This window comes from Peromyscus leucopus, chromosome 3 (genome assembly GCF_004664715.2).
Source record: "Peromyscus leucopus breed LL Stock chromosome 3, UCI_PerLeu_2.1, whole genome shotgun sequence".
Lineage (NCBI taxonomy): Eukaryota > Metazoa > Chordata > Mammalia > Rodentia > Cricetidae > Peromyscus > Peromyscus leucopus.
In genome coordinates, this window is record NC_051065.1 from 102,239,353 (window position 1) to 102,262,706 (window position 23,354).

The following is a 23,354-nucleotide window of genomic DNA, read 5'->3' on the forward strand; positions in this document are numbered from 1 at the left end:
AATTATTCACAATTCTGTCGAGTAATAGCTGCCTAAATGGAGCATTCCCTGTCCGCAGACACTTAGGACACTTAGGAAGTTGTTCCGTACATGTGAAGTAAGGATATCATTTAATAAAAGTGGCAACATGTCACAAATATTGTTCCTTAGTGTTGACTGTTATTCTAGAATGTAGCCAGTGATCATGGTAAATAACATATTGTACAAACGTTCTGAAACATAAGGTACATTTTTTGTTGTTGTTTCATGACATGGTTTCTCTGTGTAGCTCTGGCTGTCCTAGAACTCTGTCTATAGACCAGGCTGGCCTTGAACTCACAGAGATACACCTGCCTCTGCCTCCTGAGTGCTGGGATTAAAGGCATGTGCCACACCACCTGGGAAATATTCTGAAATTTAAAAAAAAAAAACAAAACAAATTTCTTACTGTTGGAAATCTAATTGATGGGCACAGTATATCCCAAACCACAGTCGGTGGCTGTTCTACAACCGTCCTGTGATCTCCATCCTCTCACTCAAATAAAGATGACTTCTATTTAATGTTTAATGGGTGGGGTGGGGGCGGGTATGTGCATGTGAGTGCAGGTGTCCAAGGAGGCCTGAGGTGTCAGATTCCCTGGAGAAGTTGTGGGCCACAGTGCTGGGAACCCAAATCGGGCCCTTTAGAAGAGAAGCAGGCCCTCCTCCTAACCGCTGAGCCACCTCTCCAGCCCCACATTACTCTTCTGAACACTAAATCATTTACCGTGCGCCTGTATAGTGTAAGTTCCAGTGATGGCTGTGCTCAGCAGCTGGCTCACACAGCGTTTGAATGGGCCTCGATCTGCTCTCAGGAGCCATGCACTCTGCCTCTGCCCCATCTCCACTCAGAAGCCACCCAGGCCAACCGGCAAAGTTAGTGACAGTAGTTACACGCAGCTTGGACCCTTCTCTCCCCACTGTCCCACCTTTACCCCCGGGGCATCTTCCTCTAGTCACCCCCTGTTTGCTTATGACGTCCAAGGGTCTCCCTGCACAGTGAGAGGGGAGACCTGCAGCGAGCGTTCTGGTTAGTGTGAGTGACTTGAATTCTGCTGCTTCTTTGCGCCACGTCTGGTTAGGAAGTCCTGATCAGGAATTCTGGATTCTCGCGGTCCAGTGTTCAAGTCACCGTTTTCCAGCTAATTCACCTCTCGGGTTCTTGTTCACTTCTCCAGCTGAGAACACAATCCTTCCTGGATTTCCCATGAGGATCTGCTCCACTTATCTAGTTGGAGCACTGAGCAGGGTCTGGCCTCCTGCAGGTGCTCAACAGATTATACATACATGCAGTAACACTAGTACTTTATCTTTACAATGTTGTGATGAAGTGATTTGGGGTATCAAGTGACAGTTGAGAGAGGTACCTCTGAAAGACACTTTCCTTCCTGGTGGCACTCCTTCCTGTATAAAACGACATGGCTTTTCCCTCTGGAGCTGCACTAACCCAAACTCCCTCGCTCCCTCCTCCCACTCCCTCTCTTCCTGTCTCCCTCTCTCCCTCCATCTCCTCTTCCTTCTTATTCCTTCCTTTTCTCTCTCAGACATCTTTATTCCCAGATCTCAGGAAACTTTCTTCTTCCAGGCTTCTGATGTTATTTTGGAAATGTCTTGAGCTTCTAATCCTTTCCACGTTCACTGCTGCTGGTTTTTCTTTAGACTGTTTGGAATAATGACAACTCAGGACCTTCAACCTCAGGGTCGTGTGTATAAATCGGGAGTCACTAAGTCTGGAGAAATCAGCTGTGCCATTTAGCTCCCAATCTAAGCCACATCTGAATGGTGGAAGTGACAGTCCTTGCTGTGAGGATCTAGTGTGGGAAAGCCCAACAGGTTGCTGGAGCGTTGTGTGCATGCAGGGTGGAAGCAACTCGGTTCTCTGAGAGCTGTCTCCAGTCAGGCCCTTGTCCTGGTTTTCCTAGGTACCCAGCAGCTGCCACTCATCTCGGCCAAGGCCTGAGTCAGAGGGATGCCCTTTAAACTGGGAGCAGCTCCCACATTCCTCTGCTTGCTCTCCTCACTCTACTGTTAGCATCTTGTTTGTTTCCCCAAATTAACTGCTCCCTTGGTAAGAAATTGCTGATTACATAAAAGCGTAACCTTTGATCTTTCAGGGCTCCATGTATCTGCCAGGCAGTACAGTCAAAGAAATCGCCACAAACCCCGAAGAAGCTGGGAAATTTGTCTTCGAAGTTATTCCAGGTAGGTAGCCTGCATTTCTATCTCATGCCTAGAAGTCAAGGTGACAATCCATCAATCAACCATGCTATGAACTCATAGTGGCTCTTCATACAGTTAGTGAACATATCCCAGGTGATTAACTGGCGTAAGGGACACCCATGACAGGTGGGTACTCATTTGGTGCAATCCTGTGAGTGTTTCAGGATGCCTGGAGCCAGGAGTTGTAGCATGAGGCTCTGGGCCCTCACTGTGAATAGCTGTCACCCATTCTCCCTCACCCAGATTGCATCATACTACCAGTTGAAATACATGTTGAGCTGGGTGATACTGCCACATGAATGGTTTGAGGTGGTAGAATCTCAGTGGTCCTTTATGTTCCAACAGGACCTAATGAGAAATGAAATTAGCCTTGGACTACAGGTGCTAGATGTCACCTGCATGCACATGAGCTGTATGCTGGAAGGTGCCTGTTCTCCAAGAAGAATATATTAAGAACAATGGAAATTTAGCACATACCCCTGCATCTGCCACCTTGGGGCTCCCCCATGGTCTCTTGCTCTGAGGCTGCCCCTGCCCAGCCAGGAATGATAGTAGTGCTATGCTGTCTGGCTGCCATAGCCCTGATCCCAGCAGGGAAGGTCACGAGTTCCTAGACCTCTTCTTCTTGCTCACACAGACAGCCATGTACAAAGAGCCGTGGGTAGAGAAGGAAGCATGGCAGCGGAGGAGTAAAGTACCCTCTCTGGAACCGATCTCCCCACACCCAAGCCCTGACCACGCCTCTCACTGTATAGCAGCCCCTCTAGATTCTCCCTGATGTTTCTGACTTATCTGTAATGAGGACAATGATGACAGTGAGGACTACATGGAGATGTCTGGATAAAACATTTGGTGTGGTTCCTCGCATATAGTAAGTGCTATGTAGATATTTGGTTTTGGGAACATCTGGTGGGAATTACAACGCAGAGAAAAATCCTAATGTTGGCTGATGATTTACACCAAAGAGAAGGAAAAATGAGGTCCAGTTGATTTCCTGGCTTCTCTTGTTTTCTAATCTGAAGATCTAGCCATTTCTTCCCACCATCCCAGTCATTCCTCCCATTTCCATCCAGGAAAACTCCATCAATTTCACGCCTGAACTGTGATGTCTCTAGGATCTCTCTCCCAATGCAACTCCTGGACTACAACCACCCACAACAGTGTGTCCCAGTGACTGCATTTTCTATCCAGAAAGTTCCATGGAAAGCTCCCTGAAAGTGCATTGTGGGTTTGCCCCGTAAACCACCACCCTAGAAGGCTGCTCAATGGGAGGGAAGGGAAGAGGCTGGCCTTCATCATCTTGCCCACACATATTCCTCCTGCAGGAGTTCCTCAATGCAGCTCTTCTCTCCCTTCCGCTCTCTCCATCTCCTTCTCCCTGTTCTGTCTTTCAGTCTCTCTGTCTTTCCTTCTGTCTATCTCATTGTCCATCTGTCTCTTCCTGTCATGGTATCTTCCTCTACCTACACAGGTGGGTATATAGCAATCCTAAACTCAGAACCTCTGTTCCTACTGCTGTTTCCAAGGCTCCACCTAGCCTAGACTAAGCTACGTAAAATTTTCAGTTCATCTCTTAGTCCTCCTCTTGAGGAAGGTCATGCTGCCATAAGAAACAGGATTCCCAGTCAAGGCCCTCTCTCTCTACAGACCCCAGGTTCAGGGCCACACAGTAGTGCGTACACATAGTTATGCCTTTAACTTACAGCAGGCAACTGGTGAGGAAGGGTGTCCCTCTCTGCCTGATCTTTAGCTTGAGAACAAGTGTGTAGGGTTCTCCTCCCATTGTGTAACACATCTCATTCAGCCTTCACACTAGCACTTTAGGAGACGCTATCATTCATTCAACAGCAAATGTGTTGAGCATCTGCTCAGAGCTGGAGCTGCATGAGGGCGGGTGGTCAAAGAACAGAAACAGCTACACACAGCTAACAATCCAGCCTCACACCAAATAGCCCTGGCGAACTGTATCATTTTCCTGATGGCAAAATTAAAGCAAGGAAGAAGACGTTCTGACTGAGGAGGGTGGAGGTTGTTGCTTAGTCATTGACAGTAGAGCAGGCAGAGGATGGGTCCCTGAGAAGGGGGGATTGAGGTAAATTTAGGAAGATGCCAACAGAGAAACTTAAGTGTCTGGCTGGAGGAAGCCTTTCCAAGAACAAGGATGGCTAGTGCAGCATCCCCAAGCCTCCGTGTGCCAGAGAATTCCAAGTGGACTATGTGGTCAGGGTGACATGATTTTAGGAGTAGGGGATTGGATAGGTAGTTCTTGGCAATTATACGAAACTGAACGTCTATGCCAGAAGGATGGAAAGCCACTGGGAAGTTCTAGGTACAGTGGCATGACATGGCTCATGTTTAAAATTCATGTCATTTGAGAGTAAAATGTAAGTTATAGGGATGAGGACAGAATAGGGATGGATACCAATAAGGAGACTTGTGCAACGAGACAATTCAGAGGTAGTGGCCAGAGGAAATGTTTCCCAGTGGGGTTTCTCATGGCAGAACCAAAGGGGTTCCTGGAGCCAGTAAACCAAGAGGTATTTTGACAGTACAGCAGACTGAAGTGTGTTCACAGCAGAGAGGACTTTAGATAGATTCTGCCCATCAGGACATCCATAGGGAGGAGGAGAGCAGCAGCCTTGCCTGGCATTTGGTCTCCAGTGGGTAGATACCTGGCATCTCTGGGCTTCAGTCCTAATAACCGTAAGCTGGTAACATCACGACTCCCCACTCCATCTCAAAGGGACTCTGTGGCTACTCAGGTAGTTTTTAGTTCTTTCCTGAGCATTTATTGCTTCCAATTTTACCCCTAGAGCTCCCACAAGAAAGGCTTTTATGGAGCTGAGACAATGACAAAATGGATTTAGAATCAGCTCACCCCAAACTGTGAAAGAAGGCTTGGTGATGCTCAGTCCAGGAGGCCAGAACCAAAGGGGTGGAAAGCTGCATTCTGCAGGAAAATCCAGGGCTAGGCCCCTAGGACAGTTGGAATGGGCTCTCTCAGATGATGTGGCGCTGTAGGAAGAGGGGACTTCATCAGCATCCAATGATCGAAGGGATTACTGTTATGCTTGTCCCTTCTAACACCTTTACCAGCTGAAGAAAATTCTCTCTCTGCAGATTTCTGCCCGCAGGGAGGTGTAGGAAGATGTTAGGTTCCGTTCTGTCCCTCATTTCTTCTTCTGTCACTTTTCCTCATTTTTTTGTCCCTTCCTGTGCCACCCCTTTGTCCTCTCTGTGTTTTCTACCATCTTTTTGCTCACTTGATACATTTAAGCTTTATTTAGTTTAAAGTGAGACTGGTAAACAAGGCCCTGACAATCTCCATGTGCCCCTTAACTAAGCATTGGAATCCCACCTCTGCAAGACTCCATGGCCCCAACATCTGTGACGGAGACACCAGTTCTATGAGAAAGGCACTCTGGTACCCACGGTCCTTCTTGCCTGGGGCTTTTGTTCCCTTCCGGATCTCCACAGCTGAGCTCAGGCTGTCTTGGGAAGCATCTGTTGTGGGCATGGGGACCAGAAGTCTCCTTGAACGCTGAACTGAATGCTGCACTGAATGCTGCAGTTGCTCTTCCTGTCAGTAGCAAATGGCTTCTGACCTCTGTGGAGGCGGCTCTCTGCCAGCAGGGAGCCCTGTATTCAGTGACTTGTCAATAGAAATAAGCCATTGGCTAAAGCCGTAAAAGTGGAGCACGATTCGGGGCCCCTGGGCAACGTTAGATAGCACTTGACTCTCGGGACTTCACTGAACTAAGAAACCAGGTTCAAGACCCTCCTCACCTCACCCCCAACCCTCCCCCACTCCCCACCCCCATCCCCTGGCTCGGGCTCCTCCCACTCTACAACCTCCCCATGTATTCTCTTTCCTCCAGCCTCATGTGACCAGAACCGCATAGGACAAGACTCCTACATCCTCATGGCCAGCTCTCAGGTAGAGATGGAGGAGTGGGTTAAGTTCCTCAGGAGAGTGGCCGGCACGCCCTCTGGAGGTAAGGACTCGCACATACAACCGCTTCTGAGCAGGCCTCTTGGGAGGAGGAGGGAGCAGGCTCCAGACACCGTCTCTCTTTGTTCAGAGGAGAGGATCAGAGGCCCCTGAAGCCACTGGCATAAGTCAGGCCCTCTGCTGAGTATGGGGGAAGAGGCTTCTGGGGATCGGGACACCCTCCTAGCTCACCTCAAGGAGCCAACTCCAGATCAAAAGGAATCATAGTGAGTCCTTTGCCTTGGCCAGCAAAGGAGTGTGACACCCCGAAAGTAGGGCCTTCTCCACTTTAGCTAAAGTACTGTCTCTGAGGTGAAGAGGTTGGCTAGCTGACCTGGGTTCCTGGTAGCCTTAACTCTTACTGTGCCATGGGTATGTCCGTTATGGATCTGAGAAGTCTAATGATAAGATGTGCAATCAAGGCTGGTCAGTACAGAAGGACAGCTGCCCCCAAGGGAGGGGAAGAGCTCTCCGGGTCTTACAGATGTGTGGTAAACTCTGCAGTTAGTCTTTTCTAGGGCATACACAGTGTTTGAGGTCTCTGGGCATCCTAGTGATATTTTCACCCTTGGGCAACGACCTGACTACGAAAAACAAACAACAAAAACCTAATGCAAAGTATGTATGAGATCAACAGATATGAGTGTAGCATGTTTTCTTCATTTCATAAAACCATAGAATAATTCAAATGGGTAAGTTCACAAAATACCATTTTCCAACATTTTAGGTAAATGAACTATTTGTGTTGACTCCAGGAAAACTATAAATATGTAATTAATTATTGATGTTGTCTCTTATTTAGAACTCATTTATGGGAGCATTCATGGTTAAATATTGATATGATTTCCCAACAGTTTCTTTCAGAAATTACAAGAATACCAAAATAATTTTATGTAAAATTGAAAAAAAAATTAGTCCTTTTGAGTTTAGAGCCTCTTTGTTCCAGCGTTGTATGTACATATATTTTTTTTCTGAAAGATAAATGTAGAATGTATGAAATTTTGTATGCTTTCTAACTGAGTTATTCCATGTTATTATAAAATCTTTTTAGAGGTTTATTTTTATGATTTGTGAGTGAGTGCGTGTGTGTGCGCGCGCGCGCATGCATACATGTATGTGGTGCTTGTGGAGGCCAGAAAACTGTGTCAGATCTCCTGGAGCCATAGCCACAGGCAGTGGGCTGCCTATGGGTGCTGGAGCCACACTCTCATCCTCTGCATAGAGAGATGCCCTCTTCACTGCTGATCCATTTCTCTAGTCCCTGTCATAGAATCTTATTGAGTCATTCCAAAGACTGTTTTGATGCAGAATAGAAATCCTGTCCAGTGCTGTTAAGTAGCCAAAAGGCTGGGTAGATACACTGGGGACAGGAACTCCCCTGGGCTCCACAGGGACAAGAACTGAGAAATGGAATTCTATCAGTTCCTCTGGGGCCATACCTTCACCCAGTGACTTTTCTTTGCACACCTGCCTGGTTCCTGTCCCTCATGCCCACACTCGTCCCACATATATTCTTATGCCAGCCAACGTCTCTGCCAGCACCAGCCCAGCCTCTGCAGCCCCATTGTTAACTCCTGAGAAAGAAACTCCACCTGGCTCAGCTGAGGTCAGGATTCCGTCTGGGGACTTGGGTCCTGTGGCCTGCCAGGAGGGGCTTGGAGAAAGAAGCCATAGGATAGGAGTGTGTCTGCCAAGGCTTTCATTAACATCTGCACCAATGCACAGAAAGCGCCATGGCTCCATTGGCTGTTTCCCAAGTCCTAAACACAAGCTTTTATTATGGTAACTGTGCCAAGAAGGTTTTATTTATTTATTTATTTTTATCATATGAAAGCTCGATCCTGTGCTGCTTCCCCCTGGAATGTCTTCACCAGGACCTTCCTTAAGCCCCTGACTTCAAGATCAAAAGCCTGCTGAGACATCCTTTTCACACTGAGGGGCTTTGGTCGTTGGCAGGGGTGATGGGTGTTATCTAACTGCATCTGCTCTGTGCTCTCCCTGGGCCCTGGGCCTTCTACCACCTGGATGAGTCTGGCCATGCTGACCTCTGTCCCCATATTCAAAAGTTCCTCTTGTCAAGCTCTCAGCCTCCACCCTGAGGAGGAAATGGAGTTTTAGTCCTAGGAGTGGGAGAGCACTGTGGACTTATTCAGGGAATGGTATTAGCTGTGGTTGTGATGACTACTCATTGGACCAATGTGGCAGTGTCACGGAGTAAACTAAGGAAAACCGACCCTTGGTGTCATTTGCCTGAGACTGAAGAGTTCTGATCTCACCTCTCGAACAAAGGCTGCCCTCTCTATCTATTGAACATCCTAGCCAATAGGACATCAAAAAGGAACGAAGAACTCCTGTCTTGATCAAGCTTTTCTAGGGGTCTCAAAGGGAGGAAATGGTTTTTAGGGCCATACTGACTCAGAACAGCACGCGAAGCCACAGCCAGTTAGGATCAGCCTGTACCTGCAGGCTGTTTTTGTCCTCTTCATTGGGCCCTTTGCTGTCAAGGCCTGGCTGATCTCAGCAGATAGTCTTTAGTCTAGGAACCATATCTTACCTGCACATTCATTGTTCCCAGGCAGGGGCATGACTGAGCCTCAAAGGAGTGATACATGGCACCTCAGGAGTCCAAAATACAGTAAGATCGATTAGGTTGCTTTTCTTAGAAGTCAGTTAATCTAAGCAGACTGGGGACACAGTATGTAAGAAGAATGAGCACATGGTTCTCAATGATCTCAAAGCACAGGACTGCCTTTGGTTTGTAAAGGCAAGTACCATACAGCACTTCTTAGAAAAGTCGTTCCCACAGACCAAACATGGATTGCAGACAGCAGAGCTTCACTGCAGCCGTGACATTGCTCCCGTCCTTCCCATGTTAACTGAGGGAACTTCAGACCCCAAAGAGTAGATGGCCACCCCCAGGAGACCATCTGGAGAAGGTCAGGGCCAGAGCCAGGGCTCTTTGTATGGTGCCATCAATGAACTGCAAGTGGATAGCAGGACGTACTCCCCAAACTGTGACATCACTAAGACACGTTGCCAGCTCATTCCAACCCTAGGACAACTGTGCCTTTCCCATGCATAGCTCGGCCACTTCTCATTACCCTCACCTCTCCACCTGATCGAAAATCACCTGCTCAAACCCACTGCTAAACTTGCATATCTTCCCTCTGACAGACATGCTGATGCCATCCGTCAGAATGGGCCTGACAACGGTCAGGTCAAGTCCCCTCTGCTCAACCCTTTCCTACTCTTCCCGTCTCCACGTGAAAGCTAAAAGCTGTATACTGATCCACAATGCACACTGTCCCCTTAATTACCTCTTCGTCCTTGCTTTCTAAACCTCCTTCCACACCACTGCACTCTAGCATCACCAGCCTCCTCAGACACCACAGGCATGCCCCTGCCTTAGGGCCCTTGCACATGCTGTTCTCTGTTCAGAATCCTCTGCATGGCTTGCTTACTTGTGTATTTTTTGTTTGCTTGTTTTTCTTCGGGCTTTTGCTTAAAGATCACCTCAGTAATTCCCATCTGGGCATTTCTGTTTAACATTTAGTAGCTGTCTTTATCTAGCCCAGCCCTCCCTATTCCTCTGTTCTTTTTTCTCTCTCTCCAGCATGTAAACCCTTTGTAACTTTTGAGAAATATTTATTTCCTAGTCCCCCTCACTGGGATCAAGTCTTCAATCTGTTTGGCAGGAATTGTTTTTCTCTGTGTACCCCAGGATTGAAATAGTACCTGGCGTGTGTTAAATGGACTGGTTAAGGAAGAACTCCTCCACAGCAGAGTCACCCTGGGTCATTCTCCCAGGCTACTCTTGCCATTGGCTGATGCTCAGCCAAGACAGGACTCAGTGAAGGGAAGTGCTCCTTCTAGAATTATTTCCCATGGAGCATGTCAACAGCAAGCCTTGTTGAAGTTCTTTTTGATCCAAAGACATCATTAGGAAATCCAACGAAAGCATGGAAACTAGCCAGAATGATAGCTGAACTCGAAGAGCTTTGCCTTCCACAGCAGGGTGTTCTCTGCACCTGTAGCCTGCCTGAGAGCCAGCGTTAAATGAGAGAAGCCACTCTGGGCAGAACTGACACCTTCTCCTGCTCCTGTCGCTGAAAGGTGGCCCCAGGTCTCTGGCTTCTCAGCTGTTCCTCCCTTCTGGCAGACTCTGCATGGTCCCACATCTCCTTGGGGAGAAGCAGCTTGGTGTTTTCTAGCAGGCTAGCTGTTTGCACAGGAACCGCTGGATAGACGGGCCCAGCATCAGTAGCCTGGAAATTGGGGATGTAACCCCAAAGTCTTGCCGAGTTAAGCAGGGAAAGAGAACAGAGGCAATCAGCTTCTAATAGCTCATCCCAGGCCTCAATTCTGGTGTGTGTGTGTGTGTGTGTGTGTGTGTGTGTGTGTGTGTGTGTGTGTTCTCTAGACTCCTCTCCTCTGCATGGAGACCACATCCTCAAGTCCAGGTTTCATCCTTCTCTCTGATGCTCCTGTCAGAAGACAGGGTTCAGCTCCTTTGTTTAGGTTTCTTTGTGGATTTGCCAACACAAGGCTTATGCCATGTAAATATTAACTTACTATAAGCCTCAAGGAGTTTTTCTTCCTCTGCTCTTTTATTTCTTCATGCCCTTCAGAACATGGTTTCACAATCCACAGCACAGTGCAGCTATGGGATGTGCCATCCCTTATTCTGTGTGGCCTAGTCTTTTTTTTTTCTAGCTAAGCCTGATAGCTTTTATTTATTTCTACCAACTCTCTCATCTCCCCTTCCTCTAGCTCCTAAACATAAGAAAGACATGTATCTATTCATTCACTCTAAAACTCTCCAGTGATCACATGCCAGCACCAGGGAGAAAGACTCACTGGTCCTCCCCATTGGGCAAGAGAAGGAAAGCACTCTCTCAAGGAACTCATAGGCTACTAAAACACACTAAAATTATAATTTAAAAACCAAGGGATAATATAAAATGATAATTTTGAATAACACTCTGAAGGCCGAGTGTGATTGTTCACGCCTATAATTCCAGCACTTGGGACCTAAGATAGAAGGCTCACGGAGAGTTTGAAGCCAGCCTGGGCTACAGAATGAGTTCTAGGTCAGACTGGGATAGAACCTGCCTTAAAATATAAAAGTGAAAATGTGTCACGGAATAAAAATGCCAGACACAAAGGAAAGGAAATCTGTGTGAAGGAGATGGAGGCGGGCTTCCCTGAACTAGAAATGACTCACACTGAACTCCAAATGGGCAGGAGGGGTGAACCAGACAGAAAAGCAGGGAAAGGAACAGTGTGTGTATCAAAAGGAAGAGCACCTGCAAATGTCTCGAGACAGAAAGGTGAGCGTATGGTGGGGGTCAGGGTGGGGTGAGGGTAGCCAGTAGCAGTAGGGACAGCTGGTGAATGTGCTGGTTACTAGGACCAACAGGTAGCCATTGGGGAGAGAGGTTCAAGAAAGAAGGCAATGACGTCAGATTGAATTTAAAAGCTCATTCTAGTTGCTCTGTGCATCATAGCCTGGGCCGGAGGCCCAGAGAAAAGGCAGTAGACCAGGCGGGAGTGGATGGGTGGCAGCTTGTACAGGAAGAGGGCAGTGGAACTGGGAGAATCAAACAGGTTTGCACAACACTCTAGAGGTGGCACCGCCAGGACTCGGGTGTGAATTCCGTGCGGAGGGAGAAGGGGGTGTCAAAGATGAGTCCCGATTCCTGCCTGGGGAATGACAGAGGGGTGAACACTTGGCTGGCAGGACGAGACTGCCCCAGGCCCTTCCTGGCAGTTCTCTCCCTGCCTGTACCTCTGAGGTGCTCTCTAGGGTGCACAGGGTCAGCTGCAGCAATGTCTTCTCAAGAGGAGGGGGTGGGGGAATGGCTTGCTTCACCCAACAGCCTACCTCTGAGATCATTATCTCAGAAGACCCTGACTGAGCCATGTGTGTCTCTGAAAGCCTTTCCAGGAGATGGTGGGCTGGCTTCATAAAGGCTAAGTGGCATTCTGTGTTCCTGCCAGACAGCTTGATATATGGCGCGATGCTGGTAAACGCTTGCGTGTGGGATTTTCTTTCTTTCTTTTAACCCACCTCAGAGCTGTCCCCTGAATGGCGGCTGACAATTAGCTGCTAAGTAAAAGGAGGCACTTATTTTTATTGTGTTCTGACAGCTTTATGTTTACTCTCTGAAAGCCGAGGGAGCCAGCCTCTTGTGTGTAAAGGTGAGTAGGAAGAAGGTTGGGAAAGGGCCGGGCAGGTGCCGACACATCCCTAGGGTTCCGCCCAGGAGTCAGAGCCTGAGCAGCCTTTGCAAGCATGTGCTGATCTGGAAGCCGGAGAGGACAGTTAGCTCTGGCAGTGCAGGAAGAGAGGCCAGACTGGCTTCTGTCTCTGAGGCAGAGTGCTCGGCAGCCATGCCTCACGTCCCCAAGATGCCGCACTGGGAACTGGGTTGTGGCTTTCCCACCCTGGCGCTCCTCTTTTGCTGGAACTTCAGGAAGAGAGCCCCCAAGCTCCGGAAGAGAGGTATTTCTTTCCTATTTTGTCACTCTTCCACGATAGGGCACTCTTCTCAGATGCTCTGTACTCTGTGTCGGGATAGGGTGTGCATCTGAAACTGAGTCCTGGGAAACCGTGAAGCCGGCACAGGGGCAGTGCTGGGGTCTGGCTGCGGGGGAAGGGTTCAGAGAAACTGAATGGTGACAGAGGAGGGACAAGATACAGGGGGAGGTCACAGCTGATCTAGCCATTTTCACTTCTCTACACCACTCAGTGCCCTGGGGTTTTGCAGCCACTCTGGGGAGGGATCTCTGGGGCTGAGGACGGAAGATGGATGGACAGGGAACAGAAGGGGCAGCTGTGTTAATCTGTGAGAACAGGATGTCACTGTCGTGGGCTGTCAGGACAAGGCATCTCCTGTTCAAAGCCTTAGGTCTGAAGACTGAGGAAAAATTGGGGAGGATATTAGAAGGATAAGATGGTTATAGCTGGTGCTGGAGCACTATGGGAAAAACACCAGGAGGCTCTATCCCTGGATCCTCCCTGGACATGAATGATGTCTTAAATATCGTTACAGTGAGTTGGGGGGCGGGTACTGTGGTGTAAAATCCAAGACTTCATGCATGATAGGCAAATGCTATGAACTATAGTCCAATCCCTTAAAAAAAAAGTGTGTGTGTGTGTGTGTGTGTGTGTGTATGTGTGTGTGTGTGTACATGCACGCACGTGCACTAAGTATGTGCACATGGAGGCCAAGATCAACCTCGGGTGTCATTCCTCAGGAGCCCTCCATCTAACATTTTGAGATGTGGTCTCCTGCAAGCCTGGAACTCAGGTTTAGGCTGCTGACCAGTGAGCCCTGGGACCTGACAGTCTTCACCTCTCTCGGACTAAACTGATGACCAAGCTCGGGTACTGGCGCCTGCAGAGCAAATGCTTTACCCATTGAGCTTCCCCCCCTCCAGCCCCTGTTTTGTTTTCTTAGCTTTTTTTTAAGACAGTAGCCTGCCTTCTCATTGACTTTAATAAAACCAGATAAAACTGTTGCACAGAGAGTCCCAGAAAAGAAATATGGCTTTAGGCAAATTTCTAACCTGAGTCTACTAGCTTCTCAGTTTCCAGCTTCAGATTAGCCCAAGTAAATCAGTCAGTTGCACCATTCAAAAATTAGCCAAAGCCTGTACAGCTTAATGAACTGATATACAGTTAGAATTGGCATTCACCAATTGACTGAAATAAGATCTTAGAGAAATTTCTAATCTGAACCCACCTTATTTCGGTGTATGATATTTTTATCATATTTTGATTTTATCATATTTTGCAAGTTTTTAATAATAAAGTTAAAAAACAAACCAGTCAATTGCTGTGAAGATTGTGTTGCATTTAGCAATTATAAATTTATATTGCAACCACACAGTGGCTATACTTATAGGCTGACTTTTATAACTGTTAAGATGGAAGCGCTTCTGCTAACTGATTGGCTCAGAGTGACAGTGAGCTCTAGTGAATGAATTGATTGGACCTCACATTGCAGCCAAGATCAGAACTATGGAGTCCAGATGCCCTGAAGGGGTGGGCACCACCTAGGCCGGCCTCACTGGTCTCTTCCCTCACTGGCCTCTTCCCTCACTGGCCTCTTCCCTCACTGGCCTCTCTGATTTTTGTCCCTGAGCTGCCTCACCTTCTCTCCCCATATCCAGGCTTTTCCATGTGTGTCTGGAAGCAAAGGTAAAGATAAGGGCTGGGTGGTGGCACATGCCTTTATTCCCGGCCCTCTGGGATTACTTTGTGAGTTCAAGTTCAGCCTGGTCTACAAAGCGAGCTCCAGGACAGCCAGGGCTGTGATATACAGAAACCCTGTCCCCAAAACAAAACGCAACCAACCAAACAAGCAAACAAACAAACAAAGGTAAAGGTGAGGACCCAGAGAACAAGACCAGTACAGTTGGTGCAGTTCTCTCTCTCTCTCTCTCTCTTCTCTCTCTCTCTTCTCTCTCTCTCTCTCTCTCTCTCTTTCTCTCTCTCTCTCTCTCTCTCTCTCTCTCTCTCTCTCTTTCTCTCTCTCTCTGTGTGTGTGTGTGTGTGTGTGTTTTGAACTCAAGGATCTGCTTTGGATGCCACACTCCCATGTGGTCTGCATGAGGAATGATATAAACTGACCAAGACAAGCATAGGGTACTTTGGGGGTTGGGGCTTGAGACAGCATTCTCTATGTAGCTTTGGAGCCTTTCCTGGAACTCACTCTGTAGTCCAGGCTGGCCTTGAACTCACAGAGATTCGCCTGCCTCTGCCTCCCGAGTGCTGGGATTAAAGGCCTGTGTCCAGCCAAAGGATACTTTCTTTCGTGGAAGAAGGGACACAGTGGCCCTCCTGTTTCTAGGGCATGTGCTGAGTTCTCCATAGAGGGAATGGCTTTGGCTGAGTTCTAAGCTACAGATACGAAGTTAGTTTGGGGATTTCATCCTGGAGGAATTTAAAGTCATGGGTTTATACGGAAGTGGGTTAGGACAGGGAAGAGAGTGCCTGGGACAAGCTAGTGCTTGGAGGTCAGGGAGAAAGGAAGAAGCCCTGGAGGAGGGTGAGAGCAGACGATGATATGAATGAGGAAGCCAGAGAGGGTAGTTCCAGGAGCCACTAGAAAGTGTTGCGAGAGGGGAAGCGTGACCTACTGGGCCCCACGCTGCTGACTGAACAGCTGAGATGAGCCTGGAAATCTAACCCCACAATCAAAAAGTGGAAAGGCCATTGGTCTCCTTGACACGAGGGAGTTCGGAGAAATGCTGAGCAGAGGGAAGTGTGGAGAGTGGAGAGCATGGGAGGAGACAGCAGGTGGAATGTTCCTGAGGTCTAAGGCAGCCTCTGTGCCAGGAGATAAAAATAGGTGAACCAGACGGGCTGTCTGTCTCGGAGGCTCTCACAGCCCATGGAAGAGTGCTGCTTAAATAAATCATCACAAACTACATAAGAGGTGATGAGAGAGCGCGTGAGTGGGGAGATCTGTGCATTCAGAGAGGGCTCCATCCCCTCCCTACGTCTTCCAAACTCAGGAAGACTGGGTGTTTAGTTCCAGGCATCAGCTTTCAAGTTTTTAAGTGCAAGCCTCCTTTTTATTCTAACACGACCTCAAGCTTCAAAGATCCTGCAGATGATTTGCTGGATGATTTTGTGCATTCTGCAGGAGAAATTTGCAAGAAACGTAGTTGTCCCTCCCTCCAAACTGTAACAACGTGAACAGTGGCAGTGAGGCAGGAGGGGGTTAACATGTTTCAGGTGGCCCAGTCTGTTTGGAGGCAGAGAGTGTTTAGGGATAACTCCAGTGTGATGCCCTCAGTCTTGCTAATTGGTCCGTTTGCGTTAGGCACCTGTTGCCAGAGGCTTTGGGTTCTCATGGCACTTGACACTTGGTTGACTGTCTAAATGCTGTGGGTTGTGAGGAATGCTGGGAGTGGAAGAGCTGGGACTAAAGAGGAAGCAGGAGGAGTGTGGGATTGAAGAAGACCCTGGGAGACGAGCTGTTCTGTGTGGACTGAGGGAAATAGAGGAGGGGGAGGAAGCAGGGTGTGGTCACTGGTTTTTAGGTGGTACCCAAATGTGTGGAGACATGGAAAGGAGGCACAGGGGAGCCACCAGGATGAGAATGGAATTTCTGTAGGCACGTGGAGAGGAATGGAAAGAAAGGCAACACAGGACTATCGGTGTTTGGAGAAGACCAGCAGGTACGGAATCATCCCAAGTCCAAAGTAGGATTTGGCCATTGGGAAGGCATCCGCTATCACCAAGAAGTTTTGCTGCAAAGAGATGAGCTATGAAAATTAAACTTTGATGAGTTGAGAGTTGGGAACTGAATAAATTCAATGGGATGTGAGGGAGGAAACGCCCTCCAGAAGTAGACACACATTTTGTGAGAACAATGGCAAATAGAAAACGGTAAGAGTTGCTGCTTTGCAGAGCTGAGGTAAAGGATTGGTCTTTATAAATTGGCAAAGATGTAGATTGACTCTTAAAGAGCAAGTCTCGGAAGAGCTGGAAAGGACGGAGCTGACAGGCTCAGAAAGCAGATGGTGGAGGAAGAACAGGGTTCTTCTTCCTCTGAGAGAGGAAGACCCTGTTGAGGAGGAGGGTGGGGGCAGGGCCTGGGAGCCAGCCTTGTTTATGTCTTCCCTGGGGAGGAGTCAGCTGACCTGCTGAAGCAGGGAGGGGGCGGGGAAGTGAGTGAAAAGGCAGTGAGGCTCAAGAGTGGCAAGGATTCGGAACCCAGCTCTCACGACGACTGGACTAGTGCATTCTGGGATACGGCACTATCTCTGTATAACATGATGCCCTCAGTTCTCAGTGGACTGACCAAGTCAGACCTGACAGGGCAGGGTTGTTGGAGGGGAACGTAATATTGAGAAATGGATATCCTGCTAAGAGCTACATGAGAACAGCTGAGTGTGGACCCGGAGGAACAGGGAAGTCAGACTTTTCTTGGTTCTCGGTATATTTGGGCTATTTGTTCCCATCTGGATCTAGTGGCCCACTGGTGCCCACAATCCATGCTCCAGAAGACATTTGCCTTTCCCTCTGACAGTGGTTCTCTGTGCCTCTCAGAGAGAATTTCCCAGTGCGGCATGACTGTCTGTGTTTTAAGTCATTTCAATCGTGATCTGGCACAGTGGAAATATCTATCCAGCTCCTTTCATAGCAGACAGAAGCCCAGTTCTGTGGGGTCTTGAACATTCTGACTGTCTCAGCATTTTCTGTGTGGTCCTTTCATTTTCATAATGGGAAGTTGGGTAATTGGAGGCAATGACAAGGTCTTTGTGCTCCCTGTCATTCCACAAGGCTGCTGCTGGCCCGTGCTGGCCACTTGATGACCATTACAGAGGGAACTGGATTAATATACGTGATGACTGCTAGTGTTCCAAGCAAAGAAATGCCAGAATAGCCATGCGTTTTAGAAAATACTAATATTAATCCACTAAGTAATTGAGCAGAATCTGTTGCCCACCCTCCTTGAGCCCTCGGGCTCACAGCGGGAGAAAAGAGACTTTACCTGTGTTTTCTAACCACAGGAACTTATGGTCACATGCCCAGACACAGACACGCGGGTCCCAATAGCCCTACATGAGAGGGATGGAATGGGCAGAGAAGAAGAAGGGCACACACAGTGGGATGTCATCTCTCTACCTGAGAGCAAGAAGGCCTGGCAGGGATGATGATGACGTCAGAAAAGTTCCAGGAGGGACAAATAGAATTCCAGGAGGCGGGGAAGGGAGCAGACGTGGGAGGGAGAAGAGCGTTGGAGAACATAGAAACTGGAGAGCACTGTGTTTGGGGAGCATCAGAGTGAGGTGCCTTTGAATACACGTTAGTAGGTCATACAAAAATGGTAGGTGGACGTTAGGCCAGCACTGAGATGCACTGAAGTCAAATAGGCAACGTCTGGGCAGATTTAGGATCAGAGCCCGATACCACAAGGGAGGAGCCATCTGGCACTGAGGGCCAATTGAAGAACACTGCTGTGGCAACCGAGGAAGAGGTGTATGACCTCAGAAGCAGGGCAGTGGTGCTCTAACAGACCAGTGGGTTAGAGAAGTAAGTGCCAGAGGGGTTGAAAATGCCAGATACTGAAGCAGAGGGACACGGGGATTCAGGATCCGATACCCTTCTTCACAGGTGGAATCCATATTAACTAGTGTCTGGATGGAGGAGAACAGCCAGTGATTCAGGGGGAGAACCAAGAGACTTTGCAAAGGGCCAGCTTCTAGGACAGAGCCCAGGTTTGGACAGAACTGAATCCATCGCCCTCTGAACCTGAAGGGTACAGGGGAGCCGTGGAGCTTGTGGGAAGAACAGGTAGGCCTTGACTGCCTTCACGTAGATCTAATCTTATCAGGCTCAGGGGTGGGGAAATTACAGAGCTGGGTGCTGACAGAGCCGAGGTGGAGCTGGCCCACGCTTGCTCTGCTGGAGGCTGTGCAATTTGGAAAAATAGTTTTGCAAAGCAATTTGCATACCATCAGGTCAAACCACTTGACCCTGTAGTTCAACATGCAGAAAGTCGCCCCAGGAAAATAGTTCAACAGCATGAAATGTCTGTGTTCATCTATCCAGACACTAATTAATTCGACAATAAGCAAATATTAGGCCTTCGTGTGTGGACATTCCAGTGAACATGTTCACCACAGCTGTGCTTTTGAAAGTAGAGCAAACACTCTGAATTCTACAAAAGACCTTAATGGCTTAACTCGGTATGAGATAACCAGGTGATGGGCTGGCTCTTGTGCTTCCATGCTCCATGTTACCAGTAGAATTCAGTTCTTGATTTTCCTGCGTTACCTTTAAACAAGACCCGAAGACAAGTCATTTGAATTTCCTGAGGCTGTACATTCGGGGCTGTTTCTGTCAGTCTCCATTTTGACCCCCATTTTTTTTAACGTATTTAAGACAGCACTAAACTTGAAGCTTGTCAGGCACTCTGCTTACTGTTTCTCATTCATTTCATCTTGACAGCAGCCCTGAGGTGACAGTGCCATCATAGTCACTTCCCTCTCAACCACACTGAGCCTTGGAGGCATTGGTAAACTTGCCAGATGAGTAGCTGGGGCAGGGCACATTCAGAAGCCAAGCCTGGAGCTGAGGCCCTGGGATGCAGTGGGCTATCTGTCATAATGGAATGGAAATAATATGCTCTCTCAGTGAGAAATACACTTAGAGATGAGGGGAATCTCTTTAATAGTGCTGGGTTATCTGGGGCTAATGGCCAAGTAAGAGTCGACTCCCCGGTACAAGATTTCATTAGCTACTTGCACCTTAGGCTTATGCATTTTACATACGCTGTCATCCTTACATCTCTTCAGGTCCTGGCCCCAGGTTACACTTCAAATAGTTTAAACAGCATCAGGAGACTGCCAGTCTGCCTGCTTAGGCAGATAGGAGATTTAGAACAGCACACATGTTACATAGTGCCAGAATTATTTTAAGCATAGTCCTGTTGTTCTCTTTCAAATGGTTGTTAGCCAGGGTCACCTTGCCTTTCCTGATCAGAGCACAGGTAATTTAATGGTGGGACGAGACTTAATGACGATTGCAACTCCGCACTGCCCTCCTTAAGCTGTCGCTTAGAGGTATGTCTTTATTGTGGGAAAGAAGTCTGTGTTAGCCACTGTTCTATCACTGTGAAGAGACACCATGAACACAGCAACTCCCACAAAAGAAAGCATTTAACTGGGGCGGGGTTACAGTTCCAGAAGGCCATTATTGTCAAAACAGAGAGCGTGGCAGCATGCAGGAGGACATGGTGCTGGAGAAGCAGCTGAGAGTTCTACGTCTGGATCTGCAGGCAGTAAGAAGAGCAAGCCACTGGACCTGGCTTGGGCTTTTGAAACCTCAAAGCCCACACCCCCAGTGGCGCACTTCCTCCAACAAGGCCATACCTTCTAATCCTTTCAAATAGTACCACTCCCTGATGACCAAAATTCACATCTATGAGCCTATGGGGACCGTTCTCTTTCAAACCACCACAGAACCTAATGACTGGTCAATCCCAGTGAATAAACATTTGTATCCTAGCACCTTAAATTTCTCTTATCTCTAACAGGCCTGGTTATCATACTACTTATATGGGGGGGGGGTATTTTAGAGGCAGTGCTCCGATGTTTAAATTTTACTTGTGTGAGTTAATGTCTCCTAAGCAAATCTATTAGTAAGCCCTTTATAATACCAATGACATCACTTTGAATTTCTTCTGCATCAATAATACTCCCTCCAAGAGCCATAAACTGTCTAATACACCCCCAGTGCCAGGCATAGAACCTCCTTTTGAGCTGTAGGCCAGGGCAGTGGAAGAGACTCCCCCAGTATGGGCTGTTGTGGCTGCCCTTGGTTTCTTCCCAGAAGTTGAATGTAAAACCCTATTGCTGAAGACTCCACATGTGCTAGACATAAGACTTAGAAAAATTGAGCTGGAACCAACTCGAAGCTCTTCCCAGAGGACCAGCTTTCTTAGTAGCAAAAGGTGTTATGCAATCTGCCAAAGGAGATAAGTAATCAATAATCCTGCCCAACTATAAAACCACAACAATGAGCAGGACGGCAAGATAGCCCCAAGGGTACAATAATGGCACTTGTATCTTGGGAGCAACCAACAGCTGTCTAGTTGGATTGAAGACCTACTCAAGAGGAAGGCATTCATGCTTGATACTATAAAGCCAGCCAACTACTTGTGGCTGCTGGGATGTTGGACCTTAGATGAGAACCAGTATAATTCCTAACTGAACGTGGTTCTCGCCCTCATCAAAGAGCTTCTTTTTGCAGCAGTTGGAGATCATTACAGAGGCTCACATCTGGTCCAAAATCCAGAGTTCAACAGACTGTATGGTGTCCAACCCCACTTAATACACCTAAAATACAACCCTGAAGCTCAGGGAATGTCATGAAAGAGGGGGACAAAAGATTGTAAGAGCTGGGAGACCAAGACCCCGGCTGTGAGATAGTGTCTGCTGTCTATGACAGGGAATCTGTACCCACAAAAGCTCAAAAATATGGTCAAATAAATATGACCTGAACAATAACAGTACCAGTTGACATGACAATGTTAACAGAGGAATTCTCACAAGACTCTACTCCTAGATGAAGAGCTACAGGCAATCAGTGGCTGCTGAAAGAGGGAGAATTAATCTTCTCCAGGGACAAGACCCCTTGATAGGTTAGCAATCCCAAGTGGTCAGCTCTAAACGAGTATATAGAGCAACACTAAATGGATTTAGCCAGCAGTGTGTGTGTGTGTGTGTGGTGTGCACGTATGTGTACTTGTGCATGTGTATATAAAACAACAATCAAAGCAGAAGAGCGCATGAATTTGAGAGAGTGGCAGGGCACGTGGAAAGAGCTGGATGTGGAAGAGCAAGGGATGAAAATGATGTCAATACGGTATTCATGTGTGAAACTCTCAAAAATTAAACTAAAATAAATATAATTTTTAAAGAAAAAAAGAGGCTGGAGAGGGGCCTTAGTGGTTAAGAACACTGAATACTCTTCCAGAGGAGCTAGCCACCAACATGGCAGCTTACAACCATCTGTAACTTGTATCCTGGGGAATCTGATGCCCCCATCTGGCCTCCAAGGGCACTCCTGCATGTGGTGCATAGACATACATGCAGGCAAAACACCCATACATGTAAAATAATAATAATAGCAATAATAATAATAATAATAGAAATAACAATAATTTTAAAAAGAGAAGAAATGTGCAAAGCCCCTGACTACTCATCGACTCAGAGAAGGTCAGAATAACTCAGGGGTCCCCTATTTCTTCCCAGCGGTGTTTGGCCAGCGCCTGGATGAGACTGTGGCCTACGAGCAGAAGTTTGGTCCTCACCTGGTGCCCATCCTGGTGGAGAAGTGTGCAGAGTTCATCCTGGAACACGGTGTGAGTGAAGAGGGCATCTTCCGCCTGCCTGGGCAGGACAACTTAGTGAAGCAGCTGAGAGATGCCTTCGATGCAGGGGAACGGCCTTCTTTTGACAGGTATGCTGTCCTTACCCTGCACTGCCCCGTCCGCCTCTGCCCTGCCCAGCTGACTGGGGAGAGGACCTCGTGGAGCCAGGAACCCTTGCAGAGGCTTCAAAAGCCCCGGATCACAATAGGAAGAAGAGTTTGTTCTGTTCACCACTCCGAATTTTGGGACCTGGGCACAGTTAGCAGAGTGTGCAAATGATTTATAGGACACAGTATGTTCTGGGCAGATTTAGGTGATGATTAGGACATGAGGGAAGGGGAGATGCAGAGCATGGGGGAAAACTGAGGCTTAGCCTAGGAACACTCTCAGCACCCTCATGCAGATGAGAAACATCAAGAGCAGAGCTATCTACATAAACATGTGAGGGAGGATCACCACGTCTGTGCACAGGCACCAGTAGTCTTCTCCAGCATTCCAGGAGTGGCTAGAACTAGCAATTCTCGTAAGTCTCCAAAGCCACAGCACTATGTGATTCTAAACTCAGCTCTGAGCTGTCTGACTAGAGTATACACCACCATGGCAGCGTGGCATTCACCCTTCTCCTCATCAAAGGTTTCCAATCCTATTTGGGAAATATCTGGTGTGGTGACAATTCCTACAGTCTCACTCTCCAGGCATCCAGAAAGGATGTCCTTCTGTATTATGCTCAGCTGATACAGCCCCAATACACACTGCATGCTCAGCTGGTACAGCCCCAATACACACTGCATGCTTAGCTGGTCCAGCCCCAATACACACTGCATGCTTAGCTGGTACAGCCCCACCACACACTGCATGCTCAGCTGGTCCAGCCCCACCACACACGGCATGCTTAGCTGGTCCAGCCCCACCGCACACTGCATGCTTAGCTGATACAGCCCCAATACACACTGCATGCTTAGCTGGTACAGCCCCACCACACACTGCGTGTTTAGCTGGTACAGCCCCACCACACACTGCCCACGCTGTTTACTGTGCAGTACCTGATTGCCTGCACGCACTTGTCCTGCTGGCTTAAGACCAAGCACTCTCACCTAGTTAGCAGCTCAGCAAACAAGATTTGGTACAATGGGCCTGAACACTCCCCAGTTTACAAATGCTGAAACCCCCTAGAGTTATTCAGAACAGAGGGGAAATGACGAAGGCCTGAGTCACTCTACACACGA

General features: G+C 48.0%; 1 protein-coding gene across 1 annotated transcript in view; it reads left to right on the plus strand.

The window, feature by feature from the left end:
- Arhgap25 (Rho GTPase activating protein 25) overlaps nt 1-23,354 on the plus strand; it is a 74,407-nt gene that overhangs the window by 35,766 nt on the left and 15,287 nt on the right. Inside the window, 3 exon segments of the mRNA XM_028853669.2 lie at nt 2,133-2,220; nt 6,117-6,233; nt 22,010-22,217. Of these exon segments, the coding sequence (XP_028709502.1) occupies nt 2,133-2,220; nt 6,117-6,233; nt 22,010-22,217 (413 nt within the window).